The following is a 15,668-nucleotide window of genomic DNA, read 5'->3' as shown; positions in this document are numbered from 1 at the left end:
AGTTCCAAATGGTTGACCTTATAATGGTTAACACGCTCAGGTATAATTTTTATTTGTTGAGGTGATAGAACTATTAAATCACATTGTCAAATTGGTGCGTATATAGAAACCCAATGTATTATGCTTGAGTACAGTATATATTGAATGAATACAAGTAGATTGTTCTTGACAACACTGGGATATTAATTGAGGACACGTTCTACACAGGATGATAAAAACAACACGATGAAATAGGATGTGATACACCACAACTAATGACCATAGTTAACCCACCAAATGACCATAGCTAAACAATGTTAGCTAACATCATATTATGACATTGTTATGTTCCTGTAGGAATAATAACACAAGATGTGGTTTATTCACTCTCATAGTATGTATTGCATTAATATGTAGAGACAACAAGGAAAGTATAACAGTAATAAATGTTACCTGTGCGAATAATAACACAAGATGTGGTTTATTCACTCTCATAGTATGTATTGCACTACTGCCTTCCAGACCTAGTTTATATAAGCCTGAGCTATGGCTATGTATTAAATAGCTAAACAAAAGCATTACTTGTATTAGAATATTTAGCTATATTAGAATAGATAGCGCAAAGTTAGCTTGACTTAAGCTTTATGATGGCAATCTAACACCTCCTCACTAGTCTGGAGATAATATGAACAGGCGAAACGTTATGGATAAAATTGTGTTTGCTGTCTCCTTCTAGATGATCTACGTGGATTATCTGGTCCATAATCACTGTGTAGAGGATGTCTAGGATTTGGTCTCTTTGGTTGATGCACTGGTTCTTTGGGAGGTACCGGGATAGGTAGCCTGTCACTATTTTTATCTGATGTTTGAAATATATCTCCAGGGTGTAGGTCTTCTTCTGTGCTAAATCTAGGTTGTAGTTATTCTACATGTCTCCTCCATGTAGGTCCGCGTGGCCATACTCTAACATTAACACTTCACTGGCCATAGACTTTAGTCACTAATGCTGGAACCCATCGAAGCTGATTAGATCTTCTAGGGCCACAGTATAACGCATAGCATGGATTTCCAACTTGATAGCTGTGAATCTTGTTTACTGTGTCATTCAGAGGCTGTGTATTTTTAGATTGTTTTCCATGACCCGAATGGGCTGGTGATGGAATAATTGTGTTAATTTTGCATCGGATTTGCCTTCCATGTAGCAGTTGGCTTGGTGAATATCCAGTCTCTAAAGGTGTTCTTCTATAATGCATCAGGAATTCTAATAATGCTGCATTAGGTGGTAGGGTAGACTTCTTCAAAGCTTGTTTAAACGATTGCACCATTCTCTCAGCAGCTCCATTTGTTGCAGGATGATAAGGAGCTCCTGATAAATGTGTAATTCCTCTTTCTTTGCATCACTGTTGAAACTCTTCTGATTTAAAGGTAGTAGCATTGTCTGTAACTAATGTGTGTGGATAGCCAAAGTGTGAAAAATCTTGTTCTAAAAGATCAGTAGTTGATTTTGTCGATGTAGAACTGGTCCTGTGAATGCAAGGATATTTAGTGTAAGTATCTGTGAGAACTAGCCAGTTACTTCCCATAAAGTTGATAGCATGATCTAAATGTAGACGACTCCATAGTTTCTCTGGTAGCATCCACGGATGTACAGGATACTTTGAAGATAGTCTCTGATTTTCAGCACACGATGTACACAACTTGCTTGTCTCCGCAATGTCAGCATCCATTCTAGGCCAGTATACTGCTGTGCGTGCTAGCTGCTTCATCCTTTGTATCCCAAAATGTCCGAGATGCAATATCTTCAGTACTTCTTTTTGTAAGCTGGTAGGAATTACTACTCTGTTTCCATAGAGTAGACAACCATTACACACAGATAGTGAGTTTTCTAAATTTTTAAATTCTTTGATTTCAAAAGTAGCTGGAGTTGCTTCGTCTCGATGTGGCCACCCTTCTGTTGTATATCTCATGACTGTAGAGATAACAATGTCTTTAGAAGATTCCTTGACTATTACTCCTGGATCTGTAGGGTTAAGTTGAGCTCCAATAGTTTTAATAGTGCAAATAATGTCTACGTCAGCATTGTCTTCCTCTCCGTCAAAATCAACATCTGGTCCAACAGGTAGCCGACTAAGAGCATCTGCATTCCCATGTTTGTTAGTCTTTCTATATTCAATTTCATATTCATATTGACTGAGTAAGAGAGCCCATCTTGCTAATCGGTTAGCAGCAAGTGCAGGAGTTCCTTTGTTAGGTGCAAACATTGATGTCAATGTTCAGGGGTCAGTAACGATGGTGAATTTTCTGCCATAGAGAAATTGGTGAAACTTCTTCAATGCAAATATGATAGCTAGTGCCTCTTTTTGAATCTGACCATATTTTCTTTGGGTCACCGTCAATGTTTTAGAAGCATGCATAATAGGTCTTTCACTATTATCCTCATATCTGTAAAATAAGACAGCTCCAATTCCTTTTTCGGAAGCATCACATGCTATTCCTATAGGCAGCTTCGAGTTGAAATGTGTAAGAACTGTGACAGCAGTCAGCAGTTGCTTTAGCTGAAGAAAACTGGTTTCCTGTTCTGCACTCCACTTCCACTGCACATTTTTTTCTAGTTAGCTGATGTATGGGTTCTGTAATCGTTGATAGGTTAGGTAGGAATTTCCTGTAGAACTGTACTAATCCAAGGAATGAACGTAAACTGTTTATGTTAGTAGGTGCAAGCATCTGTTTAACAGCATCTGCTTTTAGTCCTTTAGAAATTCCTTTTGCTGAAAGGTTGTGACCAAGATATTCTACCGAGGGTTGAGCAAAATGGCATTCTTCTTTACAACATTGTAAACCTTTCTCATTCAGTCTTGCAAGTAGTTGTCGCAAATTCTGTAAATGACTTGTAGCATCAGTACCACTAACCAGTATACCATCTAAATATACAGCTACCACTGGTAGATCAGCTGCCAATTGTTCCATTATCTCCTGAAACTATCCAGGTGCTAAACTGATTCCAAACGGAAATCTCATCTGTAGTTGTACACCTTTTTGAGTGCTAAGAGCAAGCTTTTTCTGACTGTTTGGTCCCAGAGGATTTGGTTGTATGCATCAGCTAGATCAATTTTAGTATATCCGTATCCTCCTCCTAACTTGTTCATCAGGTCTTTGGGTAGAGGTATAGGCTGTCGGTGAGTCTCTAATTGTGGATTGACTGTTTGTGAGTAGTCTCTACATACTCTGATCGATTTTTGATGACTGTTAGAAAGTTGCGCTTTCCTGACCGGAACTACAGTCGTACCATATTGATTAAACTGTACTGGTCTCCAAATTCCTCTTTGAATTCCAGTTCCGTAGGATAGATTTAATTCATCTTGAATAGCAAATGGGACAGGTCGAGTTTTGTGAAACACTGGTTTTGCATCTGCTTTGAATCTTTTGTCTAGCTCGTAATCCTTTAGACAGCCTAGATCATTGTTAAATAGATCAGGAAATTCATTGCAGAGTTGCTCGCAAGATTGTTGTAGACTTTTGTCAGCGGTTTCCTGGTCTACTACTTTACAAGTCATAGTAGTTTGTTGACTGAGCAGGTTGTCTATTGATATCCCCAATAGTTTGATTGCTCCTCTTCTTATCAGGTTGAGATTTGGAACCCGGCTAACTACAAAGTTTCAAGCAATATGATTTCCCTTTACGGTTTTAGTATTCAGCTGACACTGTCCAATTACTTCAATCGGATGTTTTGAAGCAGATTCGTAGTTTGTCGTTGTTGTAGAGAGTACAGGCTTTCCAAGTTTACACCAGACTTCCTCAGTGACGAAGTTGTCACAGGCTCCTGTATCTAACTCCATCTCTACGATCTGTTCTTCTATCTCAATACTCTTTTGAAGTTGTTCCATATGTATTCTTCGAATAGTTTTAAGCTGTTGTTTTGGTGTAGATTTCTGTGCTATAGGCCTTTTATTAGTAGTTGCTTTTCTTTTTCGGCAGGCAACTCCTAGATGTCCTAACTTCTGGCAAAAATTACATGTAGCAGATCTGTATGGACATTCCTTAGCAGTATGTGTAGTTTTATTGCATCTGGAGCAATTGAAAGTTGTCTGTCTTGCTTTTTTGCAGTTTGAAGTTCCTGTTGGTGTCTTAGTTCTATGATCTGGTTGCACCTTGTTGACTTTTTATTGCTCTCCATATACGGTTTCCTTAGCTATCTTAGCTGCATCCTCTGTTTCTGTCGCAATTTCAATAGCTCTTTTGCAAGATAGCTCAGTTTTTTTTACTTTGAACAGTGCTTTGAGAACTGCTTCATTATTTACTGAGCAAGCAAACCGTGTTCTCATAGCTTCATCTAATGGATCATTAATATTAGAAAAATCACATGTGGTTGCTTCCTGTCTAATTCTATTCGCTAATTCATGAATAGTTTCTCCAGGTTTCCTTTTCATAGTACTCCAGAATTTATAACGCTCGCATACTAAAAATCGTGTGGGATCATATTGTTTTTTTTAAAAATTATCTATTTCTTCCATGGTAACTTCATTTATAAGTTTTGGAGTCTCCAGTTGGCCAGCCATGTTGCTGATCTGTTTGTAGAGAACAGGTGGCTGATTAATTAAGAACACGCTAGCTTTTCTCTCTTCAGGTATAGAGTGAGCTGCTACAAAAGTGTCATATCGATTCATGTAATCAGTCAATAGTTCGGTAGCTGGATCATACTCTGAAAACTTGGGTAAGGCTGCCGATGGTGCTAGCTTACCTGCTGTCTCGGTTTGACCTTTCACCAGTAGTTCCATGAGTTTCCTAGTTTCTTCCAGATAAGCTTGTTGTTGCTCTTCCATCTTTTGGTTTTGAGCTGTAATTACTTCAATTAACTTATCCACTTCCGAAGACATACTTGTATACACTTGAGAATGCTGTATAGGTTCCGGGTTATATTCTTGTAAGAATCTCAGTTGTACTGCTCAAGAATATCCTATCCTTGTCGCCAATAACTTCTGTTATGTTCCTGTAGGAATAATAACACAAGATGTGGTTTATTCACTCTCATAGTATGTATTGCATTAACATGTAGAGACAACAAGGAAAGTATAACAGTAATAAATGTTACCTGTATGAATAATAACACAAGATGTGGTTTATTCACTCTCATCGTATGTATTGTACTATTGCCTACCAGACCTAGTTTATATAAGCCTGAGCTATGGCTATGTAATAAATAGCTAAACAAAAGCATTACTTGTATTAGAATACTTAGTTATATTAGAATAGATAGCGCAAAGTTAGCTTGACTTAAGCTTTATGATGGCAATCTAACAGACATCTCTTTTTTATCCAAAATAAGAGTTGTGGTTGTTTGCGTTGTGAAAAAATTCAAAAGCAATATTCACCCATTCCAAACAATAACTAAACAACAACGTCTGTAAGCTAAAGACAAAATGAAGCTAAAATAAAGCATGAACTTATTCATGCTGCTTGCGATCTACTCTACTACAGATATAATATATGCTAGCAAACTCCATGCATAGTAGCAATAAGCCATATTAGCCATAATATATGCTAAGCTAAAACATGAAATGATTCATGCTGTATGCTTACTACCACTACAAGTATATAATATATATGACAGAAAACTTCATGCATATGTAGCTAGACAAGTAGTATCATAATTCAAAAAGTCATACGAAATTGTGCAGGATTTTTCATGATTCACAGCATTTTTCAGAGCAAGTACCAGCTATTTGAAGTAAGCAATTGTATCCTTATATTTGGATGGCAGCCTATGTTCACGCTGCGGGCGCGGAGAACGAAGGGGATCTCGGGCAGCTATATTTTCTGGTGGCACAACTACTGGCATCTCCTTAGCACTTACCTCCTCACCATCCATATTAAACCTCACCTGCATCACTAGACACGTCACTCTCACTTACCTTTCTTGCTTTATGAGTATCTTTTCTATTTCTCCTGTACTCTGTTCACATGCCTTTATGACCAGATATGAACGCTCGCTTACCTGACTACCTACTTTTTCTCTAACCCACGGTCCTTTGGCCATTTAAAATAACAATCTTGCCTCTTGTTTAACTGCATCTTTTCGTTTCCAGCCCGACTGTCAAAGTAAAACTTGTCTTGCTCTTTTTGTTCAGCCAACTGCTCTCGTAGCTTCAGTAGGTCATATGGCTGCCCTGCATATTGTTTAGCAGCATCTGGAATTTTATCCCGTAGCACCCTACCTTGCAAATGCTGAGTGGGTGATCGCAAGCCATTTGCTATGGGAGTGTTCCTAATAGCCAACAACCCATCGACCCAATTGTCACCTGCATTCATGCACTTTTTCATTATTGCCTTGACTGTACCTATAGTGCACTCAACTTGGCCATTACCAGATGCATGTAATGGAGAGCTGGTCCTGTGCATTACACAATATTGTGAGCAAAACTGTTGGAACTCTAAGCACGTAAACTGACTGGCATTATCACTTATCAATTTCTCTGGAGTACCCCAATCAGCGAAAATCTCGCTCAAAGACTCTATCACACACCTAGTAGATGTTGCCTGTCTCAGGGCCTTAACAATGGGCCATTTAATCAAGTAATCTACTGCCATAAGGTAACTATTTCCATTTACATAGAACAAATCAACACCCAGCGATTGGAATGGGTATTGTGGTATTTCCATTGGGATCAGTGGTGCTTTTTTACTTTCTCTAGTAGTGCACAAACATGCATCACACGACATACACTTATCTTCCACAGTTTTTTCATACCTGGCCAAGAAACACTACCCTTTGCCCTCTGCAACATCTTGGTTATCCCCTGATGAGACGCATGCAATTTCTGCAGCACTTCGGCTCTAAGGGATGCAGGAATGACAACTTTTGAACCATACATTACCAAGGCATTAACCTCTGACAGCTCATATCTATAATTGTAATACAGAAGCAGCGCCAGACTGGACAAAGATTTACGAGCATTTGGCCACCGTTGTCTATTGTATTTGAGCACTACAAAAAGCTCATTGTCGCACTGAGTAGCCCCAGTGTATTTCCTCATTGCATAATCATTGCTAATTATCACCTGGCACACTTGCAAAAATGGGTTCGCACCTAAATCATCATAAGCATCAGTGCCTTGTGGGCACGTGCGAGATAGCAAATCAGCTACTGTCATGTCTTTGCCTGGTGTGTACTTGAGCTCTAGTGTAACTGGATAGGTCAGTATTTCCAACCGCATTTCAGCTAACCTAGGAGACAGCTTACTGATAGGCTTAGTTAGCAATCCTAATAGAGGTTGATGATCAGTCTCAACAGTAACAGTGTCCTTACCCCATGAATAGTATTTGAATCGCTTGCATGCAAACACAATTGCTAAAAGTTCTTTTTCAATTTGAGAATATCTTTGTTGTGTCTCAGTGAGAGACTTGGCAGCATACCTTAAATCAAAACAGCCCCTAAGCTATGTGCGCTACTGTCCGGTGAAACCACAATTGGCTTGCTTGTGTCATAGTAGGATAGCAGAGGTGCATAAAAACAGCATTTTCTATTTGGTCAAATGCATCCTGCTGTGGCTTTTGCCACATGAATTGGACACCCTTTTTGCGCAACTGTCTCAGAGGCATGGTCATTTCCGAAAGATTGTTTATGAACTTAGCCAGATATCCCACAAAGCCAAGAAAAGATTGAACAGCCTGTTTGTTTTGTAGGACCATCATATTTTGTATAGTGTCTATTGTGTCCTTGTGTGCACAGATACCTTCCCCAGATAGCTCATGGCCCAGAAAAACAATCCTTTTTTGACAAAAACACTTTTTGCTTTGTTCAAAGTAATGCCAGCTTCTGCAAGGTACTCCAAAACAGCTTCCAACCTTGCATCATGTTCATCTAAATTTTTTGCATGAATCAGCACATCATCAATGTACACATCTACACCGGCAACACCTTTCAACAAGTCCACCATCAGTTGATGAAAAATTTCAGGTGCATTAGTGATGCCCATCGGCAATCTCAGGTATTTAAATTTCCGAAATGGTGTTAAAAAACATGTCAGCTTAGATGACTTTTCATCAAGAACGAGCTGGCGAAAACCTTGCTTTCCATCTAGACATGAAAATTATTTGAACCCATGGATGCGTGAAAATAATTCTGATTGAGTGGATAAGCAGCGCTGCGTTCTTACCAGCTGCGAGTTCAAGTACTGAGGGTCTAAACACAGCGGATGGAGCCATCAGGCTTGTTCACTATTACTGATGGACTGAGCCACTCTGATGCATTGTTGTCTCAAACTATACATTGTTCTGTTTTCATCTGTTTAAGTTCAGCTTCTAATTTGCTACGTGCCTTGTCTGGCACCATTCTCAGTGGTGATGCTTTAGGAACTGCGCCGTCTTTGAGTTGAAGCGTAATAGGTTTAGGGTACTTACCTAGACCATTGAACACATGCTCATATTTATCAATCACACTCGCACCTGACTGAGCTTGAGTACCTACTTGGCCTATGTTGGCTATCAGCTGCATAGCATTTATTGCAGGCATTCCTAACAGTGTTTGGAAGTTCTGCTCAACCACATAAAACACTTCCTTGCATTTTTTGAGTCTGCCAGCATGCACAACCGAAATGGCAATCTCTACAGTGCCCACAAGTGGAACTGATTTTCCAGCATAGCCTGTGACAACTGCAGTGGATTTTTCAACACTTGTTACGCCCAAACTCTTAGCAGTGGTACGAGACATCACTGAAACCTCTGCCCCCCCCCCCCCCCGTATCAACCTTAGCCTCAAATGTCTGGTTATTTGCTCTGAGTTTAATCAACCATTTAGAATTACATTCAGCAGCTTTTGTTTCATGTACAAAAAGACATAATGTATCTAGATTCAAATATTGAGCATTATATAATAAATATAATGCTCAATATAATATAATATTCGTGCTCATTAGAAACATCTACAGCATGTATTTTTCTTGGATTTGACTGACAAACAGAATAGAAATGATTGAATCTCTTACAGTTTTTACATCTCTTTCCGTATTATTGCATGAGACTCTCCACAGTATTTACAGTTTTTGATAAAGTCACTTTGCGTCTGCATCCTGTGCATTCAGGTTCAGCACTGCTTCTGCTCTTGTCAGATTCACCCGTGCTGAGACCCCTCCCCAGGGACTTTTGGGTAGTCGGGTTGCTTTGCCATTGGAGAGAAGCCACTGTTTTTCTCCATCTAACTCCAATTGCTGATTTCGTAAAATAGTCTCTTTTGCTCTCATTTTTGCCTTGATGGTGTCCACAGTTACATCTGCATCAAGTTGCAACTCTTTCGAAAGAGCTTTATCCTCCATTCCAGCCAGTAATCTCATTTTTAGCATAATATTTTGTTTTTCTGGACTGAATCCACACTCACTGATTATCTCATACAATTCACAGATAAATTGTTCATTCGTTTGTCTCATAACTTGCACACAGCTGCCAAGAATAATCTGATAATGAAGCGTATTGCTGGTTAGATTGAAGTAATTGTTGAACTCTTCAACTGTATTGTCATACAGCTTACTTGGGTTGGCTGTTGCTTCTTCTGTAGATGGTGTTAATATTGTCAGTTGCGCAAAAACCTTATCTGCTTCGTCTCCCATTACATAGATTAAAGTGTCTACTTGTCTACTAGCACTTTTTTCATTTATTGCACTGGCTTGTCTGGATCTTTGGAATCGTTTGATCCAATCGCTCCAGTTTTCCTGAGCATTGGTGAAATCCAGCGGGTCAGGATGTCTCACTCCAGTCGTCATACTTGATATTTGACTTGAATATATCCTTTGTGATATTTTACTATTCTCTGAACAATTTTGTCTGTGGTATCCGTATCCTGCCTACGAGGATGCGTATATAGAAACCCAATGTATTATGCTTGAGTACAGTATATATTGAATGAATACAAGTAGACTGTTCTTGACAACACTGGGATATTAACTGAGGACACATTTCACACAGGATGATAAAAACAACACGATGAAATAGGATGTGATACACCACAACTAATGACCATAGTTAACCCACCAAATGACCATAGCTAAACAATGTTAGCTTACATCATATTATGACACTCTTGAAATTAGTAACACACAAACACACACAGACAGCGCATGCTACTAGCCTGGGCATGGCTGTCGTGGGGGATTGGGAGAGATAGCCTAGGACACGTAGCAAAAAAAAGGTAAGACAACTTCTGCAAAACTAGCGACATATGTTACATATGACGCTCAGACTGATACTAATGGGAGCGTGTCATTAGATTCAGATCTCATGATATATTAGACGTGGAGCGTTTAAAAGTCTATCGTCACTGTCACGTGACTCGATCTAGTAAAAGGCAGTAGTTCAACGTTTGCAGTTTCATCACATTTCTCTGATAAAAAAATGCATTAAATTAAAATACTATAGCTCCCGAGATTGATTTATTATCCAACCAACATTTCATAATTACCTACCAGCTTTGTTTGCTGCCAATCCAAATTAAAATATTATAGAGTAATAATTATTTTTTATAATAAATATCAATCATAATACTCGCGTGTACCACGAGTAAAATAAAACTGAGATTACTTTTACTAGATAAACTTTTCTTTACTAGCAGCGTGCGATCCATTTTTGTTGTTCTATTGCTATTCGTTTGCTATGTTTGTATTGTTATTGTGAAACGATTTTATTTAATAGATTTAATTTTTTATTATAATTAAATCAAACAATCAATTAAGCATATGAAATAATATAACTCCCGTGATTGATTTATTATGCAACCAAAATTTCATATTTAATAACCAGCGTTTGTTTGCTGCCAATTCAGATTAAAAATAATACATAATTCTTGCGTAAATCATAAATAAAACAAAACTTAGATTATTAGATAAGCTTTTCTTTACTAGAATTATGCGTTCTATGTTGTTCTGTTGCCACTTCCTGCCATTTCCGAGAATGCCTTTCAGGGATAGACTGTCACATGATACTCCTTCAGAAATAATGATTGTGGTATTAGCGACTTCAGAAGTCGACTTTTAGAGTTGTCTTCCCCGCGTGTTGCTGTGTCCCAGCCTCTCTCTCCTAATCCCCCACAAGAGCCATGCCCAGGCTAGCATGCTACCATCTTGGGCCGCCATTACTAAGCAAACTGGCGGATTGTGACGTATTGTTGCAATTATCCAATCAGTGTCTGAAATTCCTTGTCACAATGTCAACAGTGATAGACTTGTTTATTGCACCTCTGCCTGTTGATGAGTATGTAATTTAAACATGAAAGTATATAAATAATGATGTTACAAAGTGCAACATGCAAACAGACATTATATAAATGTTGAGAAATTCCTTGCATGCATCATAGTTTAAAAGTTGAATAAGGGAATACCAACTCACATTTGAGTTAATCTGCTCCCAGACTATGAGAATTGTTTAATGACAGCTATTACCGAATATGCACCAAATGCTCTACAAAAAGTAGGAGTTGTGGCACAAAATATTTCGATCTTTAAAAAAGGATTAACACATAAGGAGCCCATTTAGAGCATAATCGAAAGCTTGAGAAATCTCTGACTCGGACAAGAAGAGTCAGCCGAAAGCTGAACAGAGAAAAGTACAACCTTATGGTGGATTCACTGTCATATTTTGGTCATATACCGTAAAACCTCTATTTGAACGCTACCTCTATTTGACTGCCACTACAAGAAAAGAGTTGAAAAATAGAGCGCCATCCTCTATTTGAACGCCACCTCCATTTGAACGCAACTTTGAAGATTTTTGATCTTCACGAACCCATAATATCAAGTGATCAGTAGAAAAGTGTCCACAAAATCGTATTAATAATTTATCGTTTACATTAAAAACGATCAATTCTCTTATTGTCCAACTTCCAAGCTTTTAGCTATTTTTTGTTAACACTTTGAAATCAACACAATAGAAATAGTCAATAACGGTCTCAGGCTAATAGTAGTTTTTTGTTTAACACGGTCTTGATACTTCGAAGTCATATGCCTACATAAAATAACGGTTTAAATTTACGATAGTGGATGAACTTTGAAAGCAACACCATAGAAATAGTTAATATCTGTCTCAGGCTGATAGCAGTTCATTGTTCAACGTGGTCTTAATACTTCAAAGAGCAGGCATATAAAAAGATTTGAAAGTTTTGAACCATAGGTTACGTTTAGCAAGCAAACTTTTGCACGTTGCATTTGTGCTAAATGCAATGCGTAAAAGTTTTGGTCTGCCAAATAATTGTTTGGATGCTAATATCGACTAGTTCTGCAGTGCAGAAAAAGAGTTGAGGCCAGAAGATATTGTGGAATGTAATGGACAACTACAAGATGTTCGTTCCATTGAAAGCAACAATCAGAATGCAGCTATGTGAGCAAACGATGAAAATATTTTTGTTTTAAAAACGTTAATTTTTGTTTCTGCATGTAATATAAGTGTGATTCGTTTATGTTATTGCTCATGAATATATATTTGTAGCATTTGTTACATCATCCTTATATAACTTATAAATTTGTAGATTTATAGCATTTTATTTAATAGCATCCTTGCGGCTATCTTAACACGGCTTACAATGGATCAATGCTCATGTCTCCACTTCTATTGCACATTGAAAGCTAGTTTTTGCTGATAACTGTAGCAAACATATCAATGAGAGCAATGAGCTTTTATCCGACCCTGTTAAATACAGATATAAAATAAAAATATGTTTTCAAATTTAGAATGAAATAAAAATTGAAACTACCAACGAATTGCAAAGTACACAGGCTATAATATCATCGCAGGTCAATTGCAAGCAATAGATATCAACTGATAGAGATATTTTTCATTTCCTCTATGCATATCTATTCAGAGAACTTTGACAAGTTAGAGGTAAGTTAGCAGATTTATTGGAAATATATGGTTTAATATTGCTCCACCACAAAAAGAGAGCACAACATCAGCAATATTTGTTTCGCCAGAAATAGGGCTAAATTTATCTTCCCAAAAATTCTGATGAGCCATTTGAAAATTACACTGCCAGTCTCTTCTTGCAGGCCACCTCCACTTGACCGCTACTATAGAGGAAGGGTTGAAAAATAGAGCGGCATGGCGTTCAATTAGAGGTTTACCGTGATTTGCTTCCGAGAAGTTTCAATTTTTCACCAAAGAATCGGGATTTATAAACACTGTATCATTTTTTGCTCACCAGCAATCAAATGGTAAAGCAGAGTCATCGGTGAAATCATCTAATGACTGATGGGGAGAGCAAAAGATATATATTCGGTTTTGCTGGGGTATCAAAATAACCTACAGCTGAAATGCATTCTTTACTAGCTCAGAGAATGTTCGATCGAATCACTCATTGAATGCTTCCGGCACACACTGATACAGACCATTGAGATTCTGAAGCAGAATGTTAATCTGACGTTACAAACACATGAATATTACAACCGATCTAGTAAAGATCTGTCAGATTTAGCAGTTAGGACCCCAGTGTTGCTGAGGAAGATCTGATAAAAAAGATCAAATGATATCAGGAACATGTGATACCTATATCAACTTATCGAAAAATTCTCAAAGCTGTCTTGAACAAAAATACACAAACAGCAGTAAGAAGAAACAAGGCTGATCTGAGACCAAAGCCGTCAATCACAGAAAACGGCACACAAGAGGGAGTCGTTCAGTCAGTGAAAAAGCTGACTCAAATACGCAGGTTCCGACGAAAACTTGGTCTCCTAAATTTGTAACTCTCTATGTTAATACAGGTCTAGTGAGAGATGGGAATACTGTTGTTAAAAGTAGTAACACATCAACTACTTGGCCGAGAACTGGACCACCTAAGCTTCTAAGCGAATGTAACAACTACGAGGTGTACAAGACGCCCTCTGAGGTAGATGATAATAATTATGAGCTCTGGCAACGGCTTTTGCAGTCTTTCACAATCTAGTTGGGTGGTGTGTTTGTGCTATGATGCATAATAGATTCGTATTGATATATTACTTGTAATTTAATGAGACCAGATGCCTAAATCTTCTATCTTGAAAGGAAAATACAAGTGTAGAATTAATCTCGAGGGAGAATTTTAAAGAATCAATAATTTTACAATATTGTTTAATATTAAACATACATACAGTGTATAGCAATAATAGAATGAATTTTTCTTTCACTTTCAAACTGATAATCAATATCCTACTGTGTGGTTAATAGTGAAGTGATTATGCTTTATGTTTTACTGTAATGGTTAGTTTCTATACATTGACTTCTTTTTCTGATACTGTAAAGGATTTTGCCGGCCTTTAGTCAGATACGATCTAGATTGTAATAAATGTTGCATAAATGTAAGAGAAATGAGTGTGGTTTTTCGTTAGTTTAATTCCGAAGGAAATTCCATTAGTCGTGGAGCTGCGACTACTTTGCCCTCCTATCGAAAGGCACTCTTGTTCCCCGGATGATATAGTGGAACCGGGTAGGAAGCCGGCTAAGAATAGAGATTAATAGAGTCGCTAACACGTTGGCTTAGTTTCGACCAAACTACCTAGTTGCCGTCTTCACACGCCTTTTTTAGATTACTCGTTGATGCGCAAGGGCCAATTGTCCTTAATTATGATTGCCAGATAACATTATTTTTTCAATTGATTCACTATAAGTTTCTAATTAACAGCAATGATATACAGCCCAAATTGGGGCTGTATATCATTGTTAACAGTAATACATATACAACAAAATTGAGACAGGAAATCAATCTGTTTTCTCAGTATTAATAATAAAGTTTGAATAAATGTTTGTGTACAACATGCTTTCATGTCTTGACGGATTACATTTCAGGTACAAAAAACTTTTTCGACGTTTGCTATTAGCAACCAAATCGTAAGAGCGCACGATTAGTTTCGATGTTGCAGCTTGTTACGAAACGGCCGGCGAGTTGGGAGAATGTAGTGAACGACAGGCGGTAAGGCGGTAGTATGCAAGACAATTATAGACCGCTACATCTATGTTTTTCAAGCGTACTTTATCCGGGTTCTCCGTGTCGTTGCCAGGACGCTTTATCCGTGTCTTCGGTGTCGTTACCAGGACGCTTCACCCGTGTTCTACAGCTGATAGGATAGGTTACGGATGTAGTTAATCATTTTCTGCTGTAACTACAGGTTCAAAAAAAGTATTGAATTCAACTTCTGATGAATCGAGATATCATGGGTAAGCTAGTTGTGTCGTTTTATAGTGCAGTACTACCTCTTTGCCGTGAACGCCAATTTTAAGCTGTTATATATTTAGGTATTGCGCTGTAGCTTCTGGTTCGTTATCTTTACTGTAACCATACCTGGTTTTTTGAGTTTATTAAGCTATCATATATAATTGTTTTGCAATATTTTTATTTAATTGTATATAAGGTCACCACCTCGTAACGAGGTTTTGTTGACTCACAAAATTTAATTGCTTTACATCTCAAATGCGTTCACGCATATCAGACGGATTATGTGACCAAATGGTCAGCGCACACGCTTGATGCACTGTGTTGTATTTGTGTGTCTATTGTATATATCTTTATTAGTAAATATCGAATATGCTGCGATAACACAAGTACGAGTATTTAATATAAGCGCGTGTACTCAGTAACTGCCGGAAAACGATCCGTGCACATGCGTCAACCACAAATATAAAAGATAAGATAACCGCTAAGCATATACGGTAAGATAACTATGAAATGTAAACGAATGTATAGT

At 37.9% G+C, this 15,668-nt stretch overlaps 1 protein-coding gene across 1 annotated transcript; it reads right to left on the bottom strand.

Moving 5' to 3' along the window:
* Positions 1–4,890: 4,890 nt before the first annotated feature.
* LOC137393959 (uncharacterized) lies at positions 4,891–8,686 on the bottom strand. The gene is made up of 5 exons (XM_068080673.1): positions 8,245–8,686; positions 7,822–8,053; positions 6,725–7,389; positions 6,032–6,275; positions 4,891–4,966 (listed from the first exon to the last, which is right to left on the bottom strand). Exons 1-5 carry the CDS (start codon positions 8,684–8,686, stop codon positions 4,891–4,893), a joined length of 1,659 nt encoding a protein of 552 aa, XP_067936774.1.
* Between the last annotated feature and the right edge of the window lie 6,982 nt (positions 8,687–15,668).

Source organism: Watersipora subatra, chromosome 4 (assembly GCF_963576615.1).
Source record: "Watersipora subatra chromosome 4, tzWatSuba1.1, whole genome shotgun sequence".
In the NCBI taxonomy this organism is placed as follows: Eukaryota; Metazoa; Bryozoa; class Gymnolaemata; order Cheilostomatida; family Watersiporidae; genus Watersipora; species Watersipora subatra.
The sequence above is the reverse complement of the archived record's forward strand: the minus strand, read 5'-3'. Positions and strand labels throughout refer to the sequence as shown.

Bases quoted from the DNA above. Each gene is read 5' to 3' on its own strand.
- LOC137393959 (XM_068080673.1), bottom strand. From the start codon at position 8,686: ATGTCTCGTACCACTGCTAAGAGTTTGGGCGTAACAAGTGTTGAAAAA. The intron at 8,054-8,244 runs GTATAGTTTGAG...TTTCATGTCTAG, and splicing joins ACAGATGAAAACAGAACAAT to ATGGAAAGCAAGGTTTTCGC. The intron at 7,390-7,821 runs GTTGGAAGCTGT...TTTTGATTTAAG, and splicing joins TTAGATGAACATGATGCAAG to GTATGCTGCCAAGTCTCTCA.